We start from the raw sequence: 22706 nt of genomic DNA, 5'->3' as shown, positions 1-22706 counted from the left end.
AGCGTAATTCCCATTTAAAAGCATCAAGGTAAAAGCTCACTAAAGCATTAAATTAGCCACCATTACAATTTAGGGATCTCTATCAATTAAGTTTTCTTTAGAGTATGAAAGAAAAAGTGGCCCCTACAAAGAGTGGCATTCAGTATGATTAACCTTCACACTTAAATACGTGACCTGCTAAGAGAAATGCCAATTGTTTGGTCAGTCCTCAAATTAATTTTTTTAAGAATGCACCTAATTATAGTACTCCTTAAAACAGGTATCCCTCCCAAATGTCATTAAGACAGCCCTGGCTTAAAAAAAAAAAAAAAAAAAAACCACATAAACAAAATCTAAGCATAAGGGGCCAAATATGAGCATTATCTTAGGGATGCACAAACAGGTCAGAAAACACATGACGATAAATGGGCTCCTATTTGATTTTTTTATGACTTTTAAGAAGTGAGCATGAAAATAAAATCTTTATTACCCACCAATAAAAGAAAGTTAGGTTCACAGTTTTAGCTCTTGACACAGAGTGAACTAGGAGGCAAATTACATCCACCAGATACAACTAATGGACCAACTTTTTAAAGTTCAGGCTAACTTGAAAGCTTGCAACATATCAGATATTGCCGTGTATTCTCTAGTGACAGAATGTCAGCAATGGCTGACAGAGAGTAGAACTTGAAGTGTTTTTAATAACAGGTGATTTCTATATGTTGCTAGAAACCAAGAGGTTTATAAACATATTACATGTCCAGAAATGAGTTAAGATACTCTAAAGTCTAAACACACTGACTTAGGAGTACGTACGCTGCAATCTCGAGGGGTCAATAGTCCATATGGACTAAATTAATACTTGCCTCTGGGTAGAAGGTATGTTTGTAAATATAAAACTGTATTAGACATTAGCACCAGAACACACTCAGCATAAGATCCAAAACACCAGCAGAGGTTTATCCATCGTTAAAAACCAATTACCTCCTTCCTAAGATGTCAAACTGGTAGGTAACTAGTAACCCAAATGAATTAACTTTCGTACTTGTGCAACTTCTCTCTTAGAAGTGTATGGTAGAACTAATCAGCTAAACAGCAGACATTTTATGATTTAAGATCTTCAATATTTTAAAAACTGGACATTACCATACACTGGTAGAAAATTACTGAAAATTAAAGAGTGACAAAAAAAGTTTTTAAAACTATAAATAAAATTCCTTTCCTGCTTTAACAATGTGTCAGAAGACTTTAAAAAAAAAAAAGGATCGTAGAAAACCTGTTTATTGATCCTTCTCTCCATGTTTTACTAAGTGGTGATGCTCCAGTTCAGTAATCCATTAACCTAATTTTCTAATGGAGAAGACGTAAGATACCACGTTCTGTGGAACAGTATCTATCAACTCAGGACCAAAATTAATAGCAATATAGGAAATTCAAGAACAGCATTTTTTGGTTTATATATCATGGATGGTGCTGCTGTTCCAACCTTATCGACTAAAGCTGTCTGCTTTCCAAATTCCAAAAATTAATATACTCCCCCATCTTACCATACTAACCAGTGCCCTTTGGTTTCTTTAGAACAAGGAAGGGTTAAAGGGTTGTTGATTCTGGGTGTACAATTTTGATCTGGGACCTTTCACACACACAAATCATACCAACTTGCCATACAGTTGAAATTTCATTATGCATTAGCCAAATCAGCTTTGTTCCACCCACTCTATTGGAGTGGGAAAAGCCCAACACCCATAAAACTACTTCACCTAACAGGATGTGTCTATCAACAATAAGTAGCTTAAACAACTTTCACCAGTAAGGTGTCTAATTTGGTTTTTAAAGTGGGAAAGTCACACATTTTGAAATTGTGAATCAATTATAATTGGAACCTAATGAACCATGCAGGAGCAAGGGTTAATAAACCAATGTGCTTTGAAATTTTCAAGTCTGGTATTTCTGTATATAAAGATTTAGCATATAACTATCATGAGAAGTGAAAAGATTTTTTTCCCAGAAATGAAAATATTAAAACTAAGTTAAAATACACAAAGTAGTTAGTATTCCACACAGCATAAAATTTGACAAAGTTTACATGTCCCAGTTGACCATGTGTGAAAATGCAAAGCAGGTATTAAAACTGATATGTCCAGTATTTAAAACCGGTCGGTAATTGGGGGAACATCTAAATCCTTAATTAAAAAACACAAATGAAGTGAAAGCTTTAAACTGGTACACACTGTTCACACCTATATTTCAAGTTTGGAAATGCATGTTTGCAAGCAGCAATACAAAATATTCATGAAGAATGCATAATCTCTGAAAATTATGAAAACATCCCTGCTACCAATACATTTCTAAATACAAAACTGACTACCATATTGTTACTTCTGTGTAGCTAGAGAAGTTCATTTTCAAAACAGATAAAATTCAGTCTGTAGGTGTGAAAGGTATGAATGACAGTCTTTTTTTTTTTAATTTCTTAGTCGTTTGGGATCCTTAAGCATGCAAAACCTCAGAGAGGAGGGTCCACAAAGGAACCAGGGTTGTTTTATGGCATCCAGTTAAGCCAGAGCTGGGAATGCCTCTGGGTCATCTACATCAGGAGCAGAAGCACTTGACTGAAAAAGAAACAAACCAAAATTAATTCTCAAATTTTGAAGATAAACTGCCAGTGTCTACATTTAGACACAGAACTCTAAAAAACCTTGAAGTTATTAAAAATAGTAAAGTGTGTCAAAGCTTTTAGTTCAAGGCAAAATTATGGATCAGAATAGGACTACAAATAACTTGCAATGATCCTTGTCCTGAATTTCTATCAAGGTCTAGGAAAATACCCTAGTATCAGCACGAGTTATTTTTTTCTAATAAAGCATACAAGTAGATTCATATGGGATATGTGGATTCTTCCTGTAAGTGTCCCTGTTTCCCCACTTGCTAAGTAAGAATGGCATCAATTTGAAAGCAGGCTAAAAAACCGATTATAATGATTTAAGCAACACATTTATCAATATTACAGAAAGAGACTCAACTGCCAAATGCCATTTACAAGTAGAAATAACAACAACAAAAGTATTAAAACGGTCCACGTATACAACACTGGCCTTTAAAAACACGTGATACCAGAGGAAGACACAGAAACAAATCACACTGTTACTAGTGACCATAAAATCTGTAATACTGAGACTCCAGCAGATGGGTCCCCAATTTGTGTTATCGGGTGTTGAGAACTCAATGACATTATGGTTGTATCCTAGCTAGACCATAAGAGACAATAAACCAACCCAAAGGTTAATTCTAATACTTTAATAATATCTATACATTAAAAACATGGACTTGGGCGTCAAACAGATCAGCATTCAAAACTATCAATTACTAGGGCTTCTATCAAAGTATTTCATAAGAACTGGTTTTGTGTTGCACGCTGTACAAAGCATGGGAGACTATAAAAACTAGGACAAAAATGAATTCCACCTCACAGAAGTCTAGTAAAAAATTAAGAAAAAAAAGGTGTTTACTAGACAATCATTTAGTGAGTGTCACACGATTATATAATGAACTCAAAGGTTAAGCTGAGACCTAAAAGCAATGAAGAGTCAAGGCAAAGGAAGTAGTTGGCATTTCAGGTAGACCTTTGGCAAAAGCCGAGTTAACTTGGTTCCCTGTACCTGAATTTCCTCTTCTGTAAAATGGTAGATGTCAACATAGTAACAATTAAATGACGTAATACATAAAATGCCTACCACCACACCATAACCAGCACCTAATAAGTATTCAATAAAGGGTGGTAATTTAACTACTGGCAACACTCCTCAGTCATTTAAGTGCTTTAAACAAAATATAACCTAAAATGCAGTTTCTTGAAGACATGTCTACCTTTTTCTTCTTCTACTTATGTCCCCAAAAGGACCTTGAGCAGAGATTTACCAAAAGAGATCTTCAAATTACATAAAACAACAAATCTTACGATTACCTTGTCAGTCCTGCTGCCACGGTTTGGACGGCCACCACGCCCACGGCCACCTCGTCCTCCCCTGCCACCACGTCCTGGGCGGCCAAGGTCTCCAAAATTGATCTCCAGCTGAGATGTTATATCATTTGCTGGCTTCCGGAAATGATGATCCATAACCGAATCTTCAGCATGAGCCTAAAAATGTATCAAAGCCACTGAGTGATTAATAGGAAAGTAATGTTGCAAATTTGTAAATGAGCTCTAAAAAGACCACATCTGTACTGTGTGTGAACAAATCTATCAGCACCACTACAGATAACAAGCAAGCTTTGGGATCAGCTATAATGATCTTAAGGGAAGAATTCCTTTCATTTTCTTTCATATTCCTTTAATGGGAAGTATGGGTAAGTCCATTTAAGATATGTCCTTCAGATTAGGATTCCTCATAAAGGAACCCCTCATGCAGATGGCATGCAAGGTTTCTAATGTTGATAATGCTGAATCTCTTTATAAATTATAAAGAAAACATGCTCTATATTTTTCCAACCATGACTTGGGAAAAGCAATTGTGTAGACTTCTCAAAATGTTTCTCTATTCATATACAAGTATGTTCTTCCATATAAACTGGAGCGCTATAGTTTCAAATACCTAAGGAAACCTTGAAAAGCTGCACACAAATAAAATCATGCCTTATAGTAATCATCTTTAAAATGAAACCATCACGTTTGTGAAATCAATCCCTACTTTGCGTTTATGTATATGCCTCATGACACAATCTACAAAAAAAAAACCCAGAGAATTTTACTCTGCTTAATGCGTGATTTCTTCTTGTATGTTTGGGATGAGTTTTAATCTTCGAGTTGGAAACTTTCCTTTATACTACTGTAAAGTACATAGTTTAATTTTTCTAAATACATGTATAACCCTCTTTTGTGAAGGAATGAAAAGTTTTGTTCTTTCTTAAGTTTGTAGTATTTCAACTGTTAATAACTACCCTGTAAAGCACAAGTAAATTTTCTATTTGTATCCATGTTTTCACTCCTTTAATCATCTAATATCTGAATTAAACACATCCCCTAGTGCCATACCAGGCAACAGAAAGTCTTTTTTTGAATATTAATTTTTAAAGAAGCCTAAACATAAATGTCAATCCACAAAACCACTAGCAAATTAAAGTCAATTATATATACTAATTGTCTTATTTTCAAATGTTTGCAACAGCTAAACAATAATCACCATTTATTAATTAGAAGTTTGTATAAGTCTCTAGAGCACAGAAGCAAAAAGGTGTAAGCGGATATATACTACTAAAACACCTCAAAGGTGTTACTACATTAATAAAAAGGAGGTCTGATATTCAAAGCACATCTCTAACCTTTAAGGTAACTAGTAGGATAAACTGGCAAAAAATTCCTTTTCTAAAGCAATGAATAATAATCAGGAAATAAGATCTCTGGTCTCAGCTGTCAATGACACCATAACTCAGATCTCCATTTCGAAAAAGTTTCTTTTCCCTACTTCATACGTGTTGTGAGGCTGAAGGCATGTAAAAAAGAAACAGCACTTAAAATACTGTATACAACTCACTTGAAGACCTCCATATGTTCAAATACAAAGGCCAGTAAGGCCAGAGGCCAGATCTAAACACGTACCCGCATCACAAAGGCACTCGAAGGGCCCAAACATATGGAAATGGCTTAATAATGAAAATGTCCTGGTTTCAAGGTTATTCCTCATCAGTTTCACATTTCATAATTTTCAAAACTTTCTAATCACATACATCACCTCATAATACTTAAAACTGGAATACCTTACCCAATTTTTATAAAATCCACGAAAAGGCTTCAGGATATTAACGAATCACCTAAAACTGTATCAGAATTTTGTACATATATCTTTTTCTGGAGAAAAGTTCTGTCAGGACCCCAAAAAAGTTACAAATAATTGTCTCAAATGTGCCTAATAAATCTTTTTCATATTAACGTAACAAATTTAATTAGTTCAAATAAACAATCTCTCCAAGGTGAACTTTCAAGGTTCTTTAATCAGGAATCCTATTGTTTTACCCAGATACACAAAACAACTTCATCTGCAAATACTGTGAAAAAATAACCAAGTGTTCTAATGAAGCAAAACGGTGTTTTTTTTTTAACAGGCCTTGACACTTAAAAGAATGTCTTCATTTTTACTATTTTAAGTCAATGTTTAAAAAAATCATCTCTAATCCCAGGCAAGTATTTAAGTCTCTTCAACCTCAGTTTAATTTCAAAATGTTTCAGTTTTTTTCACAGCTATTTTGTTTAGAAAATTAAAATGTAGTAAGACCCTATTGAATCTTTTTATTACAGGTTGCCTTCATAATATTTTAATCCAACTTCATGATTAAAATCTCAAACTTACTCAAGCCCTAAGAAGATACAGCACTGGGATTGTGCCCCAAGACTTCAATAGAAGCCACCAAACTCAAAAGCCACAAACCTACCTTCTCAAGTACTTTCATTAGTTTCTGTGTTTCATAAGTAAAGAAAAACTGTAAATTAATTAATTATCTGGTCTTTACCTCACTCCTCACTGCCATCTACTGAAGAGTCCTGACCAGTATTTACAGCACAGGCAGGTTCAAAAACTGAATACTGAACGAAGCCACTCATTTTATTTTAGGCTAAGCCACATGAAAATGCCAACCTTTCAATTTAACACATGTCCTTGCATGATCACCAGTTAAGCAAAATTTTAAAAAAATATTATCACAGCTTTGAAAAGACCTACCATATTTCTAAAACACTAATATGATATACTACTGACTAACAGCTTTTGGCGAGGGGGAGACTACCATGTTATAAATAATTACGAACTGATTGAAGGACTAAATTTCTTGGTATGTAATAATGCAGCTTATTTTCCTTTCTGAGCAATTTATCTGCCCCAAACAATCCTATGTAAAGCTTTTCTTCTTTATAAAGATTATCCACATGAAATTTTAAACCGAAAATTATAAATACAATTCAAAACACATCTGAACATTTTCAAATACCACAGAAGTTAATTTTACCTCTTCACTCTTTGACTTATGAAGAACAAATCCCTTCTTCCATTGCCCATCAGCACCTTCATTTGGTTTTCGGATATTAAATTCTACTTTTGCTCGGTCCTTATTCTGAATAGCCTTCCATTCATCCAAAGTCATTTCTTTTGGACCCTCTTCCTTTACTTCTTCAACTTCATTCTCCCTGTGAAAAGATGTTTCAATTTTACTGCTGATAGATGACTGATAAAATCTACATTGCTTGTAAGTTAAGGGAGTTAATCTTGGCTGGTTGGTAATATTTTAGAGATTATCCAAGGAAGGGAGGATCATAGTTTTCTTTGTAACCCAACAGCTAACGTAATTTGGTACAGACCAGGAATTCAATGCTTGTTAAATTAGTGGATACCTGAGAAAAATACAATTCATCTTCATAAATTTTTAAATGATAATCTATCAGTAATACAATCTGGAATTGGCTTTACGAAACCTAAAATACAAATTCCTTAAAAACCACACTCCTTTGTTTTAGAACTGTACCCTTATGTGAATGAACTCTTGCTTAGCTTCTCTTGAAACACATTTCTAACTTCTGTAATTTCCCACAATACATAACTCGTAACATCTATGAAGGTAATCATCTATAATGCCCATGAAACCAAGTTTCACATTCTAGAATATAAAAGAACTGTTTCTCTATCCTTTATTTGAGCAATACTAAAAGCAAAACAAAACAAACTTTAAAAACCAAGTTTCTACAAATCCTAAACTCTATGTACTCCAACTTTCAAACTAACCTGTGTGTATGGACAAAAAGTCGACTGAGGCTTCAATAGTAATGAAACTCTCCACAAAACACATAGGTTTCAGTATTTAATACTAGTTATTTCCAAATACACTTCTCAAGTCATAACTACTTTTTTTCTTTTTTTACAAGATTTTTATTCAAGGTTACAACTATTATACATTGTCATTTTCCCTTTTTGCAGAATGAAAGCACAGGCCTAGGAATCCATTATTTTAGTTTAATCTCAATTTCCAATTGTCACCAAACAAGGTGTTTGCTATTTTGGGAGTTCTGCTTCTTTCCAAAGATAGCAGGTGATTCAGTTAGCCTTAGAGCTCAAATATCCCCTCCCTCCAATCAATCTTGACTGTTTGACAAATTCAATCTTAAAACTTCCTAGACCAAATTTACATTGATGATATCTTGCCTATCAAGTTCAACTCTATCAGTTTACAGATGAGAAAACTAAGAAAAAAGGTCCCAGTTACTTAAGTTGTGACACAGGCAAGAACAGAACTCAGCACACTTCATCACATCATGACACCTACCTTCTTCAAGGGTTCTTGTAAGCATCAAATGAGACAAAATAGAAGCTCTGGAAACTATACAGGGGAGTCAAAGTCAGCCAAAGTTGTGCTTAATTTTATACCTCCATTGCAAGATATAATATTAAGTTCAGATTCTCCCCCACTCTGGAGCAAACTGGAGACTGCTCTCATGTCATCACGACCTTCTTTAGATAAAATACCCTCAATTTCTCATTCCTGGGTCCTGAGTTAAGGATTTGCTTCCAATACCCTATCAATACATGACTTCCTTCTGGTAAACATTTATAATCTTTGCAAATCACTCTTAAGCTGATTTAAGCCTGGACTCTTTATTAACAACAGTTATATTGAGGATTGTAAAGTAGTTGATGTTATATAAGGTTCATTTAACTCACCCATCACAATTTCATTGCTTACCACACAAAATTATGATTCCACATAGTTTCATATAAACAAATTTATATTTCCCCAAGTTCAACACATCACTTAACACCATGTATTTTTATCTATTCTCTCCAACAGCAAATCTGTTATTCCTTATTCTATGGAATATGATACTCCAATCATTAATAGTGGTTCACTGTAAGAGCAATTCTTCCTGGAAAAAAAGGAAAATTTAGAAAAGCATACCCCATTGATTTCAGTATGTCCTGGCTAAGAATTACTGAGCTAAATAATCTATAGTGGAAGAATTTGAACCACAATACTATAAGAAATGACTGCTACGTAACTTCTGCTTGGTTTGATGGAACCTAGAGGAAAAAATTAAATTATCTGTACCAGCATAACTTGAATCTTTAAAACTCTCCCACCCCTGGATAAACAAAAACTTCAAGTCTCCTACCTAAAAACTCAGAAAATTAAAAAGATTAAGAAAACTAGTGAACTAATATTCTGGCTCTTGCACAAATCATACATCTTAAAACAGGCCAATAATGCTATGTTCCAAATTCTACGTTGATGGAAAAAAAATTCAAAGAGATGGAGGAACTAATTTTAAAATGGTCAAGTTTTATAGTTTTAAACCGTCTCAGAATAAAATTTGTATAGAGAGTCTCAAGTACTATCCACTATGAGGTCTGAATATCACAACTTCTCTTAGTTCAACCATTTGGTCTAATGTTTATAAATGCCCAGTTTCAGATTCCGGTTCCCACCTAGTCGATGTCTTCAGACAGCCATCACTTGAATTGTTCATTACTTACATATCCTCACCATGACCTCTTCCAAGTAAGGCAGTTAGATAAAAAGCATTATCCTATTCCTATTCTCTATTCTCAGAGTAAGATAGTTAATTTTTGTGCTTAGGGCTAACAGGTTTTACTATTTTCCTTATGGTTTTACTATTTTCCTTGTATTTTTAAGACAACAACGATCATTTCAAATAGAAACAACCATTTCTATTTTTCAAAGCATTAGAACCCAGTATGTGGCTTCGTAAAACACTCCTCTAAACTGATCCTCTTTGAAGGACTAGGTATAAGGAAAGTCTCTCCTGTTACAAAGCCATCAAGTTAACAGCATTACACCCCTAGGTTATTTTCTCGGTCGATTCCAGACTGATTCCAATGACGGAGCAAGACCAGGCCACATAAAACCACTTACTTATTTTCCGTGTCCGCCACTGGGTGTTCTTCACCTTCAGGTGTTTCCTCAGTCACATTCGGTTGCTCCAAGTCACTGCAATTATAAGATATTTGTTTCTGAATGTATTTGGGGGACTCTCTAAGGAAAGAAAGAAAAAGAAAGGCATCTAGGTCCATTTATATGTAGCCAAAGGATTCTTTATACAAAAATATTTAAAAATCTTTACATTCTGTAAGTCTTTTCCTACTAACTTTACTCCCCAGTAGACTTTAAAGAGAAAATAACTTAAAAATGCATACTGATCCAAGTTATAGATCAAGTACTATATTGTAGTAGGACAGAACAGTTAGTTCTAAAACCAAGCTTCACCGGCTTGTCCAATTTTTATGACCAGAAGCTCAATAGCTAGGAACTATTCAAGACACAGAAAATCAGAATATCCAAACAAAATTAATTTAGGGTTTCAGATATCCATATGAAAAGAAAAACTCTTATCACATATATTGAAATAGAGAAATTTTGGTCACTTACACATTATAACCCAAACATGTCCAACAAGACACTATCTTTTAAGAAAGTAGTTGAAATGAGAACATCAATTCTTGCCCCAGGGACAAATAAAAGTTAATAGCTATGGGTGGACCTCTATGAAGGTATAGGATCAATTCTATTAAAATTAGTTATTTTTAAAAATCAGAATACCAACGTTAATTCATCTTTGACAGTTCCCCAGTTGTGAGATCCGCTACCTCCACGTTTGTCCTCATGCTTCAGGCCACTGTAATGTGAAAAAGAACTAACAAAACTGAGTTAACATAATACTCTTTAGTTCTAGAAATTCAAATTTTGTTTTATTAAATAAGTAGTTTCAAATACAAAAACATAATAAAAACCAGTAAGACTTACGATCTATCACTTCCACTATGCCTATCAAATTCACGTTTGCCACGAGAATCAAATCCATCTCCTCGGCCCATTCCACGTCCACGGCCTCCTCGACCTCTTCCAAGACCACCACGGCCTCTGATAGGCCGGTCAATAATCGGTCTACAACAAATAAAAACTATTATACTCACCCCGGGTTGCCAGAAAAAAGAACAAGCAAAATTCAAAGGCACAAAAATAACAGAACATATTTACTGGCTCATAACCCAACAGTTAAATACATTTTAGAAAATTCAAAATAGTCTATTTCTAAACAAATAAAGGAAATCAAAACTAGGAAGCTCCCCCAAAATAAGAAAATTATTTTGACATTCTTTAAAACTTACTAGTGCGTATACTTTTTCACTGTTATTCATTTCACATTATAATCTAGTAAAATTGCTATTCATCAACACACTTAATTAAAATAAACATATCTAATATGCATAGTGTGAGAAATCTGCTTTGCTATAAACAATTACCCCCACAGGACTTTCCTGTTAACTCAATACCTGGGGATAGCAAGGAAAAGAAATTGTTCATCAATTCAACTGAAGTGTTTCAATACAAGAAATCTAAAAACGGTTACCAAAATGTCTGAAGTATAACAATGCACACATTCAGTCATTTCTTTGAAAAACTGATACTGACAAAACACGAAGAGCATTTTAAAAAAATCTTGCCTATCAACTGAAAATTCTCCTCCTTCACCCTTTTCTTCAAGTGGCTTTTCAAATCGTCGTTCACGAGGTGGTCGCCTTTCTGGTCTCCTATCAATTATTTTCCCATCACCCTGAAGTTGTTGATCAGGTCTTCTTCCAACTCGTCTTATTCCTAAAATGATAAATAACCAGCAAAAGGTAATTATTTTTGCAACACAAAACAGGGTAGGCCTAGACTGTTAAAAGAAAAAAGAAATGTTGCTACTCTTTCAGTCCACTAACTAGCACTTCCTGTTGAAAAAGGCAAGCAGTGGACATCTCTAAAGTGTAACCAACTACTTTATAGAGAAATTCCCATTTTAAAGACAATAAACTTGTTTCAAATTACTATTTAGTTTGCCAAGTCATTTTCCCCCCAAAGCATCCTCTGCAACTGACTTGGAAGTCATCTGGGTAGTCAGCCATTATTCCTCTAATTTTTGAGATGCCAATCAATTTAAAACCCTAAATTTAAAGGAACTGTACCCAAATGATACATTTTGGCTTTCAAGATACCAAAGAAGACAACAGCAGTAGCCATTCAAAAATAGCCCAACAAATCCACACATTCACCAGATAATAACATTTAGGATTACATATCCATAGTTTGAAATAGCTATTTAACCAGGAAGAAGCACCATCATCCTCTATTTGTTTATGTATATACTATATAGTATATACACACATACTACACTTCACTTACAGAATATACATTATTATGCAACCATTAGGGTATACTTGTTATTTTATCATTATGGAGAGCTTTTATTTTGGTTTGCTCTTACAAGTATCTTTGTATCCAAAGAATCCTGCCCCCCCACCCCCCACCCCACACACAGACCCTTTTTAAGCAATATTTAGGAAACAGAAACTTGTGGCATTAAGTGATGGCTAAAGGAGTTACTGATTTCCTCCTTTATTACTTTTTTTCCTGGGGCCCACAAAGGCAACCAATATGTGTTACTGGTGGCCTTAAAGATAAGTAGATTGATGGTTAAATTCATGATTGTAAAATTTCAGGTATGCTCTAATTCCCAAACCACAAATTCTGACAGTCAAAAACCAGCTGAGGAATTGGTTTTTTATAACAAGATCTTAAGCTGATTCACTCTGGTTCTTTCTAAGAAAGTGGACCACCACCAGGACACACCTAGTCATTCAGGTAGGTGCTTGTAACTGGCGTCAAACAGTAAATATCAACAAACTCTTCAATAAAATTTTAAAGTCCATTCCCCATAAGCTCTCAAGATAGGCCACAATAGTTAGATCATACACCAAGGCTTTTTAAATTTCGTCACAGGTACAGTGTATTAGGGCGGAGCTATGGAACCAGTCCTTATAATGATATCCAAGCCACACACACCCAAATGAACAATGGCTTGCTTCCCCACCCAATATTCAATATAGGCTTTACAGAATCTAAAAACCTTACTAAATTCACCCAATAACTGACATTTAAAAATGCAAGTTCTCTTCATTGATTTCTCTATACTTGCAAGTAACTTGAACTAGATTCCAGGCTTTTAATATTTTTTTAAAAAACACCTTGGTCTACACTCAATGATATTCTGTGGTGTCAATTCTCAAGTTCTTCAAATAGACAAAAGATGAACTACAAACTATTTCTTAAAAACATTAAATGCATGTCTAAAGTATGTCTAGCACTGTGCCAGGACCTATATTCAAAGGCACAAAACACATGATCAGGGCAACAACTTTGTAAACATTGACTGACAGACAGCAGGATCTCAAAGTGAGTATTTTTTTAATTCAACATTTCCCCTTTATTTACAAATTTATGTTTTATGCAACTTAAGGTTAAGGGTGCTCTGAAACATTGATCTATAAGAAAAATGTTGAAATATGGAAGATTTCCCAAGGAAACTCTATTGAATGGCAAGCAGTCCTGGTTTTAATTTTATGAAATAATTCCCTGCCGCTGTAACTTAAAATACTAGTTTCCAGGTAAGAGTTTATTTCAAAGATGTGCTTTATGGTCAAAACAACTGAGGGATTTAAACAATGGTTCATGCTTTGAACATTCAAAATGGGTGAACACACCTATCTTGTATTATTTTAGATTCACACCTCAGACTCAACTTTTTCACGTGCTTTCTTTGGATTAGTGTGATCAAAGAGGTCAGGCTGAGCACAGCTTAAGGAATTACACAAGCCAGTGTTTCTTAACACAGAAATTAAACGATTTATTCCGTTGTGTACAGGCTGCTATGAAGCTTAGCCGACTGAATCCCTATTTGGCCTCAGCGACTATACATGCTCTCCCATACTTCCAACCTGCAATTTTAGTACGAGAATTCTTTTGCTTTATTCACCACCTTGGTTCTTCACCCCAAGCCTTACAGAAGTTTTATTAAAAAAAAAAAAGACCCTACACCAAAATCTAACATGATTCGGTTTTCCGATTAGTTGAATGCTAACGAATTCAACGAAAGCTAACGAGAAACAACTCCTTCCAGGAGCACGTGGCAGTAAAGGGTAATTTCAACTTGAAACACAGGAAAGCGACTTGAAGGATTCAGAGCTTTGGTCCTACACCTACTCGTTATTGATCACGTATGCTTTTCTCATCCCCAACTGTTTTGCCTTTTCTTTCACCACAAAAGATACACCTGCCAGGAGCGAGAATGCAAAAACGAAGCTCAAGACAATCCCGGGAAGTTGACAGTGACCTGGAAGCAACTACCACCCGCCCTGAAACCCCGACCGCGCTCCACGCGCACGTGGAGGCAGAGCCGGCCCCAGAGCTCCGCTTTGGCCAACGTGACAGCTCCGCTCTCGAGTCACCGCGCGGCTCGGGCCGAGCCACACGGTCTGAAACAGCGCGGAGCGCGGGGGGTCGGGGGAAAAGCTCGCGACGAGGACGGGACCCCCAGCATTTGGTGGAGGAGGACCACCAACCCTCCTTCAGAGTTCCCGCTCCCGCTTCAGCGCCGGCAGCCAAGTCCGCCTCCCGCCCCCGGCGCAGCGCACTCCGGCGAGCCGGAAAGTTTACAGCGGTGGAGGGGGCGACGGCGGTGGGGGTGGGGCACCGCGCCGGTGGCCCCAGGAACGGCGACTTGCTCGGAAACGCCGGAAAGCCTCCAGCACCGAAGGCACTCGGTACGAGCCGAGGACCCAGCTTTCCGCCGGGGGAGCCCCCGACGGCGTGGGACAAGGTGGCAGGAGGGACGCCTGCCCCAGACAAGCGCACCGCCGAGCAGCGCCCTGGTCAGGGAGCCGGGGACCCCACGCTGCCCGGTCACCCCGGCCCGCGCTCCCCCGCTCAGAACCTCGGCGGGCAGGGGGTGGGCTCCGGGCGCCCGGCGGCGGGGCTTTCAACCTGGGGCTGGCACCCCCGCCGGGCCTGGCTCGTGTCGTGTGGGGCGCACAGAGGGGACCGGCAGCCAAACGGCCCGTGGACGCTCGGCGCTGGAGAAGCCAGGAGTAGCCGCACGTCCCCGCGGCTCCTTCCCGCCGCCCTGCGTTGCCCTCACCTTCTACCACAGGTTTTACCTTCTTTCTTAAGCGCTACGGGCGGCTGCGTCTCCTCTTTCTTGTCCACCACGCCAACGTTGGGCGGCAACGGGTTCTTGCGATCTTTCTGGGATTCTTTACGCAGCTGTTTGCCTGCCGCATTGGAGTTGGTCTGAGCTGCGGCCTGAGCAGCGCTCTTGGCCCCAGGGCCCCCAACGCCGCCCCCGCCGGCTTCTTTTTTCTTGTTCTCTGCTGCCTTCAACACCTCGAACGGGTCCGACTCGTCGTCAAATAACTGGTCGAATCGGTTGGTGACCACGCAGCCGAAGCCTTCCTGTAAATGCCCAGGCATGATGGTGGCTCGGCGGCGCGTTCCTCCACGGATTGCAGCGGGCCGCGCCAAGCCAAGAGCGCCTGCTTCAGCTCTTCCCACAAGATGGCCGGGCCGAGAGAGGGGGGCCGTCTTCTCTTCCGGCGCCAGGCACACATCCGGGAGCGGCTGGTGCCGCGTGGCACCATGGGGTATGTAGGCCAGAGTGGCTCCTACCGAGGAGGCTCCCGGCGCCGGGACTACAATTCCCAGAGTGTAGGACGAGACAACTCTTCGCGCGCGCCTAAGAGGCGGGGCCTCGCGGAGGGAGTGGAGCGTGCGAGCTGAGGGAGGGGGAAGCTCGGTGGTGGGCGGAGTCCTGCCACCTGCTCTCGCCACCCTTAAACTCTCTGCGTCTCGAGCTATCCTGGAAGCAGGAGAACGTGACCGCGTGTTTTGCTCCCGAAAAGTACTGTCTTTGGTTTTACTCCCCCCGCCTCCGGCCCAGGGCTAACTTTCCCCACCTCTCCGGGAGGGTCAAGGTGACTCCCAGGTCTCACAACTGGAGGCTCACAAACTTCCGGGGCTGGGGGGAGGCGGGGGGTTGCTAAGGCGCCGCACTGGCCTCACCCACGCGGGACCCTATCTGTCTCAAGTCCCTAGTAGTAGCTGCGCAGTTGCTGGAGTCGCCCCTCCTGTACCCCCAGTGATGAATCGAGACTTTTCTGTATAATGTGAAGCAGAACACGCTTCCTCTCGCAGGGACGTGGACTTGGGGAGCAGAATTAATCAACACGACAAATTGAACTACCACTTGGGAGTGGTGTGCGCGCCCTTTCCTGGGTGAGAAACGTCGTTTTGCAAAGGATCCTTGAATTACGATTGACTCCTGACGGGCAGCACTTCCTAGAGGCTGCACCAGCCTCGAAAAGCACTGTTTTTAGAAACACTTTAGATGGAGTCCATCCAATCGCCCGTTAAGTGTCCGGCAAGCCAAGAATTAAATGTTAGTAAAATGTGACCAAGAAAACATTTTAGAGTCTGAAATGTGCCATGAGGGGAGGAAAATAATGTCAGCGAACTAATTGTAATTGACTACAAGCGTTGATGTTAATTGGGAATGTTAACGACTATTAAAGTGACAGCGTGTCCGTGCATATTCAAGCGTATCGGTGTTTAAATATATCATAAATGTAAACCTTTTCACCTTAACACAGGATATAATAGAAAACTAAATCTCTGTCGTTCAGGTGCTACCGATAACCTTAATCTCGACAACTCGTGGGATAGGTACTTTCTGCTTTTCACTGGTGATGAACCGGTCGGAGGTGAAATGAGTTACCCGATTCCCACGGCTGTAAGTTGTAATGCCAGGAGTTCACTGAGGCTTCTAATTCCACCATGAGACTGTTGACATCAGCTCTTAAACTCTGTCTTCTGATAGAAGTCAGTCAATTCTTATTAATTTCCAATATTTAATAAGATTTAAATGTTGATGCCAGGCAGGGTATGTGACACAGCTGGATGTGATCTTACTAATTTCTGAGTAGGTGTTAAATCAATTCCTGAATGCAAAATAAAAGTCATATGACAGGCACGTGGCAGCAAGCCTGGTGGCTTTCTTGTTTCTAAATGCAGCCCCCACTCCTCGAAGTCCCCTATTTCTCTGTTGCCTCAGTCTGTGCCTCACACACACTTCAGTCTCGAATACACCCTCCAACACTTTCCACAAGCTCTGGCTCTTGTGGCTCCTACCAAGAAAAATAAAAAGAGTTTTGACCGTAACTCCTCACACTGCTTTGAAAATACTAGTTCAAGTGCAATTTGGAAGATCCCCATGCTTTAACAAGCTGTTTCTTTTTACCAAGGGTTGTTAACAGCTGCGTGTTAAAGACATCTGCAGCTTACCTCTTTCTGGCCATTGCCACAACAACAAAATTAAGAGCTAAAATGATATTTTACTATGTATTTGGTGCGCTTTACATGTGTGACTTTATTTAATCCTCACATCAACTCTATGAGAAAGGTATTATTTCCTTTCTAAGGTGAGAAAAATGAAGCACAAAGAAACTAAATAATTTGCCCACTCCTACCGTAGTCTGGCCTGTACTTAGTCATTTTTATCCTATGTACAGAACCCTGGTTTCCCCAAATAGATTTTTATAACCACTTGGTTATAAAATAATTTATACAAGCATTATTACAATAAAAATATTTAAAGATAAGCTACATATAGGGGAATTGTATGGCTCTGAGTTTATGAGGTTCAATTATATTTCCCAGAAAACATACCTATTAATTTAACATGGAAATACAAATAAACATTTGGGATCAGAAAAAAACTGTTGTAAGCACTTTCAACTTCCTTTTCTCCTTTTCTTCTCTCCTAGAATTTTGGTTAATCCAAGAAAGTTTAAAGCCCATTTGTAAAGTATATGACTAAAGTTCAAAATAGTAATTCTTTTATATCACAAATCAATTATTGTAAGTAACTATTTTCACTAATGTTCCCTTTCTTCAGAGAAGTTAAAATAGTTTTTAAAAATATTTAAATGTTCCTGCTACTCTCAACACAAAATATATTGCTGAATAAACCTCAAGGGAGGAGGAAAGGAGACCTATTGGTAGACTGTTATTCAAATTAAAAGCATGAGTAGTACAGTGACAAGTTATAAGATACCACTGATTAGAAATGTAACCTAAAATATCAGTTCCCTGTAGCAGTGCTTGAATCACATATTGTTCTCTGAAAAATACTTACGCAACTTCACAGCCTTATCTATAGTAAGTTCTCTAAAGAGTTTCTAGCAGTAAATGCTGAGAAGTATCCAAATATCTTGATTAAATATCCAATATAGTTAGCTAATGTTAATAAAACTGAGAAACAGAATATGATACCACCTTCTAGTCCTCACTTGCTTTTAGGATGCTAATACTCAGTTCTCAACCACATTACAACTTGTTTTTACCCATTTCTTAATAATCTCAATCCCTTATTACTAACTGTTGCTATATTATAATAATAATTACTAACAACTATAATTTGAGTGTCTACTATACACTTGATATTGTGCTATCTTACATGTATTATTTTCTTTAATTCTCAGAACAACATACTGAAGTAAGTAGTATCATTATCTCTATCCCCCTGTTACAGATAGGGAAACTGGTTAAGTGCCTCCCCCAAATTCACATTGCCTGAAAGAGTACAGGCTGTCTAATCTCACAGCCTGGGCATGCAACTATTGTTAGGAACATGGTAGAGGGAAAAAAATCCTTCATCCTTGTTTTGCTATCACTTGTAGCAAAAGAAAACTATTATTCTGTTATAACACTTTGGACTAGAACAGGCACCACGTAAATGTAAATAAGAGACTAACTTTTAGTGTGCTCTAAACATGTATTTTTAAAACAAAAGCAATAAAAGTGGTTCTTGTGAAGAAAAGGGAAAATCTTCTATGTCTGAGGATGTAATGCTAAGAATAATCTTGCAAGTCTAGGCTTTTGCTAAAGTTAGAATATCAAAGCTAAAAATAGAAATATTACACTCTATTTTGCCACCTCAAACTTACTTTGAAGGCTGATCCTCTTGATTTGTAACTCCACCTTTTCCCCTGACATTGTACTCTTAGAAAACAAAGGCTTTATTGAGATATAATTCACATGCCATGTAATTCACCCACTTAAAGGGTACTATTCAAAGGTTTTTAATGTATTCACAGAGTTGTACAACTATCACCATAATCTAATTTTAGAACATTTTTATCACCCCCAAAAGAAACATATACCCATTAACAGTCACTGCTCATTCTCTCCAACTGCAGTCCTAGGCAGCCACTGTCTACTTTCTGTCTCATACATTTGCCTGTTCTAGACATTTCATATAAATGGTATCATGTGATATGTGGTCTTTTGTGACTGGCTTCTTTCATTCAGCATGTTTTCTAGGTCCATCTATGTTGTAGCATGTATCAGTATTCCCTTTTATGGATAGACTACATTTTATTTATGCATTCACCAGTTAATGAATATTTGGGTTATTTCTGCTTTTTGGCTATTATGAATATTTGTTTACAGGGCTTGTGTGGACATACATATGTATTCATTTCTCTTGGCTATGTATTTAGGAATAGAAATGCTGGGTCATATGGTAACTTTATGTTTAACATTTTGAGGAGCCAAACTGTTTTCCAAAGATGCTACGCTGTTTTACAAACCCATCAACAATTATGAGGGTTCCAATTTCTTCACATCCTCACTAATACTAGTTATTGTCTGACTTTTTTTATATAATGATGCTAGTGGGTGAGAAGTAGTATCACCTTGTAGTTTTGATTTGTATTTCCCTGATGTCCAAGGGTGTTAAGCCTCTTTTTACATGCTATTGGCCATTTTTATATTGTCTTTGGAGAATGTCTATTTAGATCCTTTGCTATGTGTATCTTTTTATCGTTCAATTGTAAGAATTCTTCATATACTCTAGATTCAAGTGCCTTATCAGTTATATGATTAGCAAATATTTTATCCCACCCTGTGGGATGACTTTTACTTTCTTGATGGTATCCTTTGCAGCATAAAAGCTTTAACTTTGGTGTCTTTTCTGATGAAATCCAGGTTATCTATTTTTCTTGTCACATGTACTTTTGTTGTCATTTCTAACAAGGCTTTGCCTAACCCAAGATCACAAAGATTTACTTATATATTTTCTTCTAAATGTCTTATAGATTTTTAAATAACTTTAGCTTTTACATTTAGGTCTAGAATCCATTTAAAATTAATTTTGTGTTCAATGTAGTTCCCTTCTTTTTAACTTTAATTTTGACTACGTCAAACCAAAAAGAAAAACTTTGGAGAAAAAAAAAGATACTGCTATTATTCATCTTATTCCTGTTTTAAAACATTTTATTTTGGACATTACAATAATAGCAAGCTTTTAGGTTTAAATATGTCCAATGAAGTTCCAAATGCATCTGCATAAACCCTTTTGAAAATAGAAACTATATTTCACACTTAATATCATTTATCTATTCATTCTGATAATAAATATTTAATTCAACAATTATTTATTGAACATTCCACCTGTGTCAAGCACTGTTCTGAGCCCTGTGGATTCTGTGGTGAACAAAACAGTCAAGACCCCCATTTTCATAGAGTTTACATGCTGGTGGAAAAAAGCAAAGAGTAAACAAGTAAATAAATGCATCACCAAGATCATTTTCAGAGAATGATAAGTATTATGAGAGTGTAATGTGAGGGAGGAACTTTTTGGATTGTATGGTCACAAAGCCTTCTGAACTGAGGTCTGAATGAGGAGAAGAATCCAGCCGTGCAAAGATCTGAAGGAAAAGCGGAAGAAACAGCAAGAAAGAGAACATAAAGTAGGAAGGAGCTTGTAGAGTCCAAGACAAAAAACAAAAGCAAAAACAAAAATCTCTGAGTGTAGCCAAATAAGCATGAGGTAGGGGTGGTGAATTGGAAGACAGAGCCTATAGAATACAAAGGTAATTAAGTTTGTGTGGCTTTCAAGTTGCCTCCAGTTTCCTTTTTCAAGAAAACTTCCCCAACTAACTTGGTAATAAGGCTTAAAATTTAAACCAGGAAAATATTCTGTAATCAAAATTTTCATTTGTTATTCCAAAGGAGCCCAGCTCAATACATTCTTGAAGTTCTGACCTGATAGTTTAGGCATTGAGAGGACAAAGACTTTCCAACCTGAGGAGCTCAAACATTGCTTTTATTTATTTATTTATTTATTTATTTATTTATTTATTTATTTATTTATTTATTTTACTATCGAAGAGAAAATTTCCCCCTTCGTACTCCAACTGTTCTTGGCTTCTGTGAAGTGGATTAGAGACAACAATACCAAACAAAGATTGTTGGCAGAGGCTTTCTTCATGGTGATATCATATTATTTACCAGGAGCTACCAGAGAGCTGAGACAGAACATGTCCAGGTGGTATTCCTAAAACTGAAAAATTAGAAGAGATAATTATAAGCACAATGCTCAGACACAATAGCACTGAATAAATAGTAACCAGTATCTGAATATCTTGGACCAATCTTCAGAGATACTACTTTTGATTGTTGGCTAGAATCTCTTAGGTTTCTGCTGCTCCCAGGGGGAACAAATGGTGAGGTTGAAGGAGATGGAGCCTCCATGGCTGACATTCACAGGCAGAGATTCTATGTAGAAACTTTGGAGGAGTGTGTGTGTGTGTGTGTGTGTGTGTGTGCGCGCGCGCGCGCGCGCATATGCATGGAGATCCCAGGTCAGGCAGAGAGGTACCGGAATGATGGTACAAGGGCTGGCTGCCCACCACCACCACCACCACCTGGAGTTTCTTCCTCTACTGCCAATTTTGTAGACATTGGATATTCCTTTTAAATTTTATTCTGGGGTCTAATTTCCTTGAAATTCCATACAAGATTTTACATATTCCCAGGATAGAAGTTACTTTTATCCGATTTTCTGAAGTACTTCAGAGCAAATCTACAGAAACTGAAAGCAGATTCCTAGCTGCCTAAGGCTGTGGAGGAGCAGTGGGGAAGAATGCACAGTGACTGCTATTGGATATGGAATTTCTTTTAAGGGTGATTAAAATATTCTAAAATTAGATTGTGGTGATGGTTGCACAACTCTGAATATACTAAAAAGCATTGAATTGTAAACTTCAATGGGTGAATTGATGATACATGAATTGTATCTCAATACAGTTTTTTAAAATAAAAAAGCATCTATGCCAGTCAAAAGACGAAGAATCACTGCTGTTTGGCATGAACATCTGATCATGTCCTATATTTTTTCTTTTTCTTTTTTCTCATGTCCTATTTCCTAATCCCAAAATACAACTATCATGTACTGAGTGCTTACTATGTGTTAGGCACTGTACTAGGTGTATTATTATTATATTACAAACTTTGAGGTAGGATTATTATCCACACTAAACATGAAACCAGCAAATGTTAGAGACTGGATTTGAATTCAATTCCATCTACTTCCAAAAATTCACATTCTTTCCCGTAGGCCACCAGTACTTCTGAAACCTTTCCAACTAAGTACCCATAATAGCTAGAAGGATACCACTAGGATATTATTGCCCTTCCATTCTGCTCTACAGAATGGAAGGACATTCAAACAATTCTTCCTACTCCCTCCCAAACATCTCTTCTCCATCCCCGGGGTCAGCACTCAAGCACAGGCCTTCATTTCTCTTCAGGAGTATTACTCTAATTGTTGGCCTTGACATCAAATCTCATGCAGTCTGGATTATAAGATCACATCACTCTAAGACTTGACAGCTTTTTGTGGCTCTGCGTTATGTACAGAATAAAGTCCAAATCCCCAGCAAATCACTGAAGGCCCTTGATAACCTGCTGCCATTTTCTTTCCAGCCTCCTCCCCTTTTTTCTGTCTCCATCCTATG

At 37.8% G+C, this 22706-nt stretch overlaps 1 protein-coding gene across 4 annotated transcripts; it reads right to left on the bottom strand.

The window, feature by feature from the left end:
- Positions 1-442: 442 nt before the first annotated feature.
- On the bottom strand, positions 443-15464 carry SERBP1 (SERPINE1 mRNA binding protein 1). 4 transcript variants are annotated; one of them, XM_081055927.1, is made up of 8 exons: positions 15009-15464; positions 11478-11628; positions 10777-10917; positions 10577-10666; positions 9889-10008; positions 6976-7153; positions 3944-4117; positions 443-2591 (listed from the first exon to the last, which is right to left on the bottom strand). In XM_081055927.1, exons 1-8 carry the CDS (start codon positions 15319-15321, stop codon positions 2535-2537), a joined length of 1224 nt encoding a protein of 407 aa, XP_080912053.1. In that variant the 5' UTR covers positions 15322-15464; the 3' UTR covers positions 443-2534. The 4 variants fall into 4 exon arrangements, with proteins under 4 accessions (XP_080912053.1, XP_080912055.1, XP_080912056.1 ...); XM_081055929.1 differs by having other exon boundaries at positions 9889-9963; positions 15009-15460; XM_081055930.1 differs by having other exon boundaries at positions 9889-9963; positions 10577-10648; positions 15009-15448.
- Positions 15465-22706: the final 7242 nt, after the last annotated feature.

This window comes from Rhinolophus hipposideros (assembly GCF_964194185.1).
Source record: "Rhinolophus hipposideros genome assembly, chromosome: 8".
Lineage (NCBI taxonomy): Eukaryota > Metazoa > Chordata > Mammalia > Chiroptera > Rhinolophidae > Rhinolophus > Rhinolophus hipposideros.
Note: the sequence above shows the minus strand (reverse complement) of the source record. Positions and strands in the feature narration are given on the sequence as shown.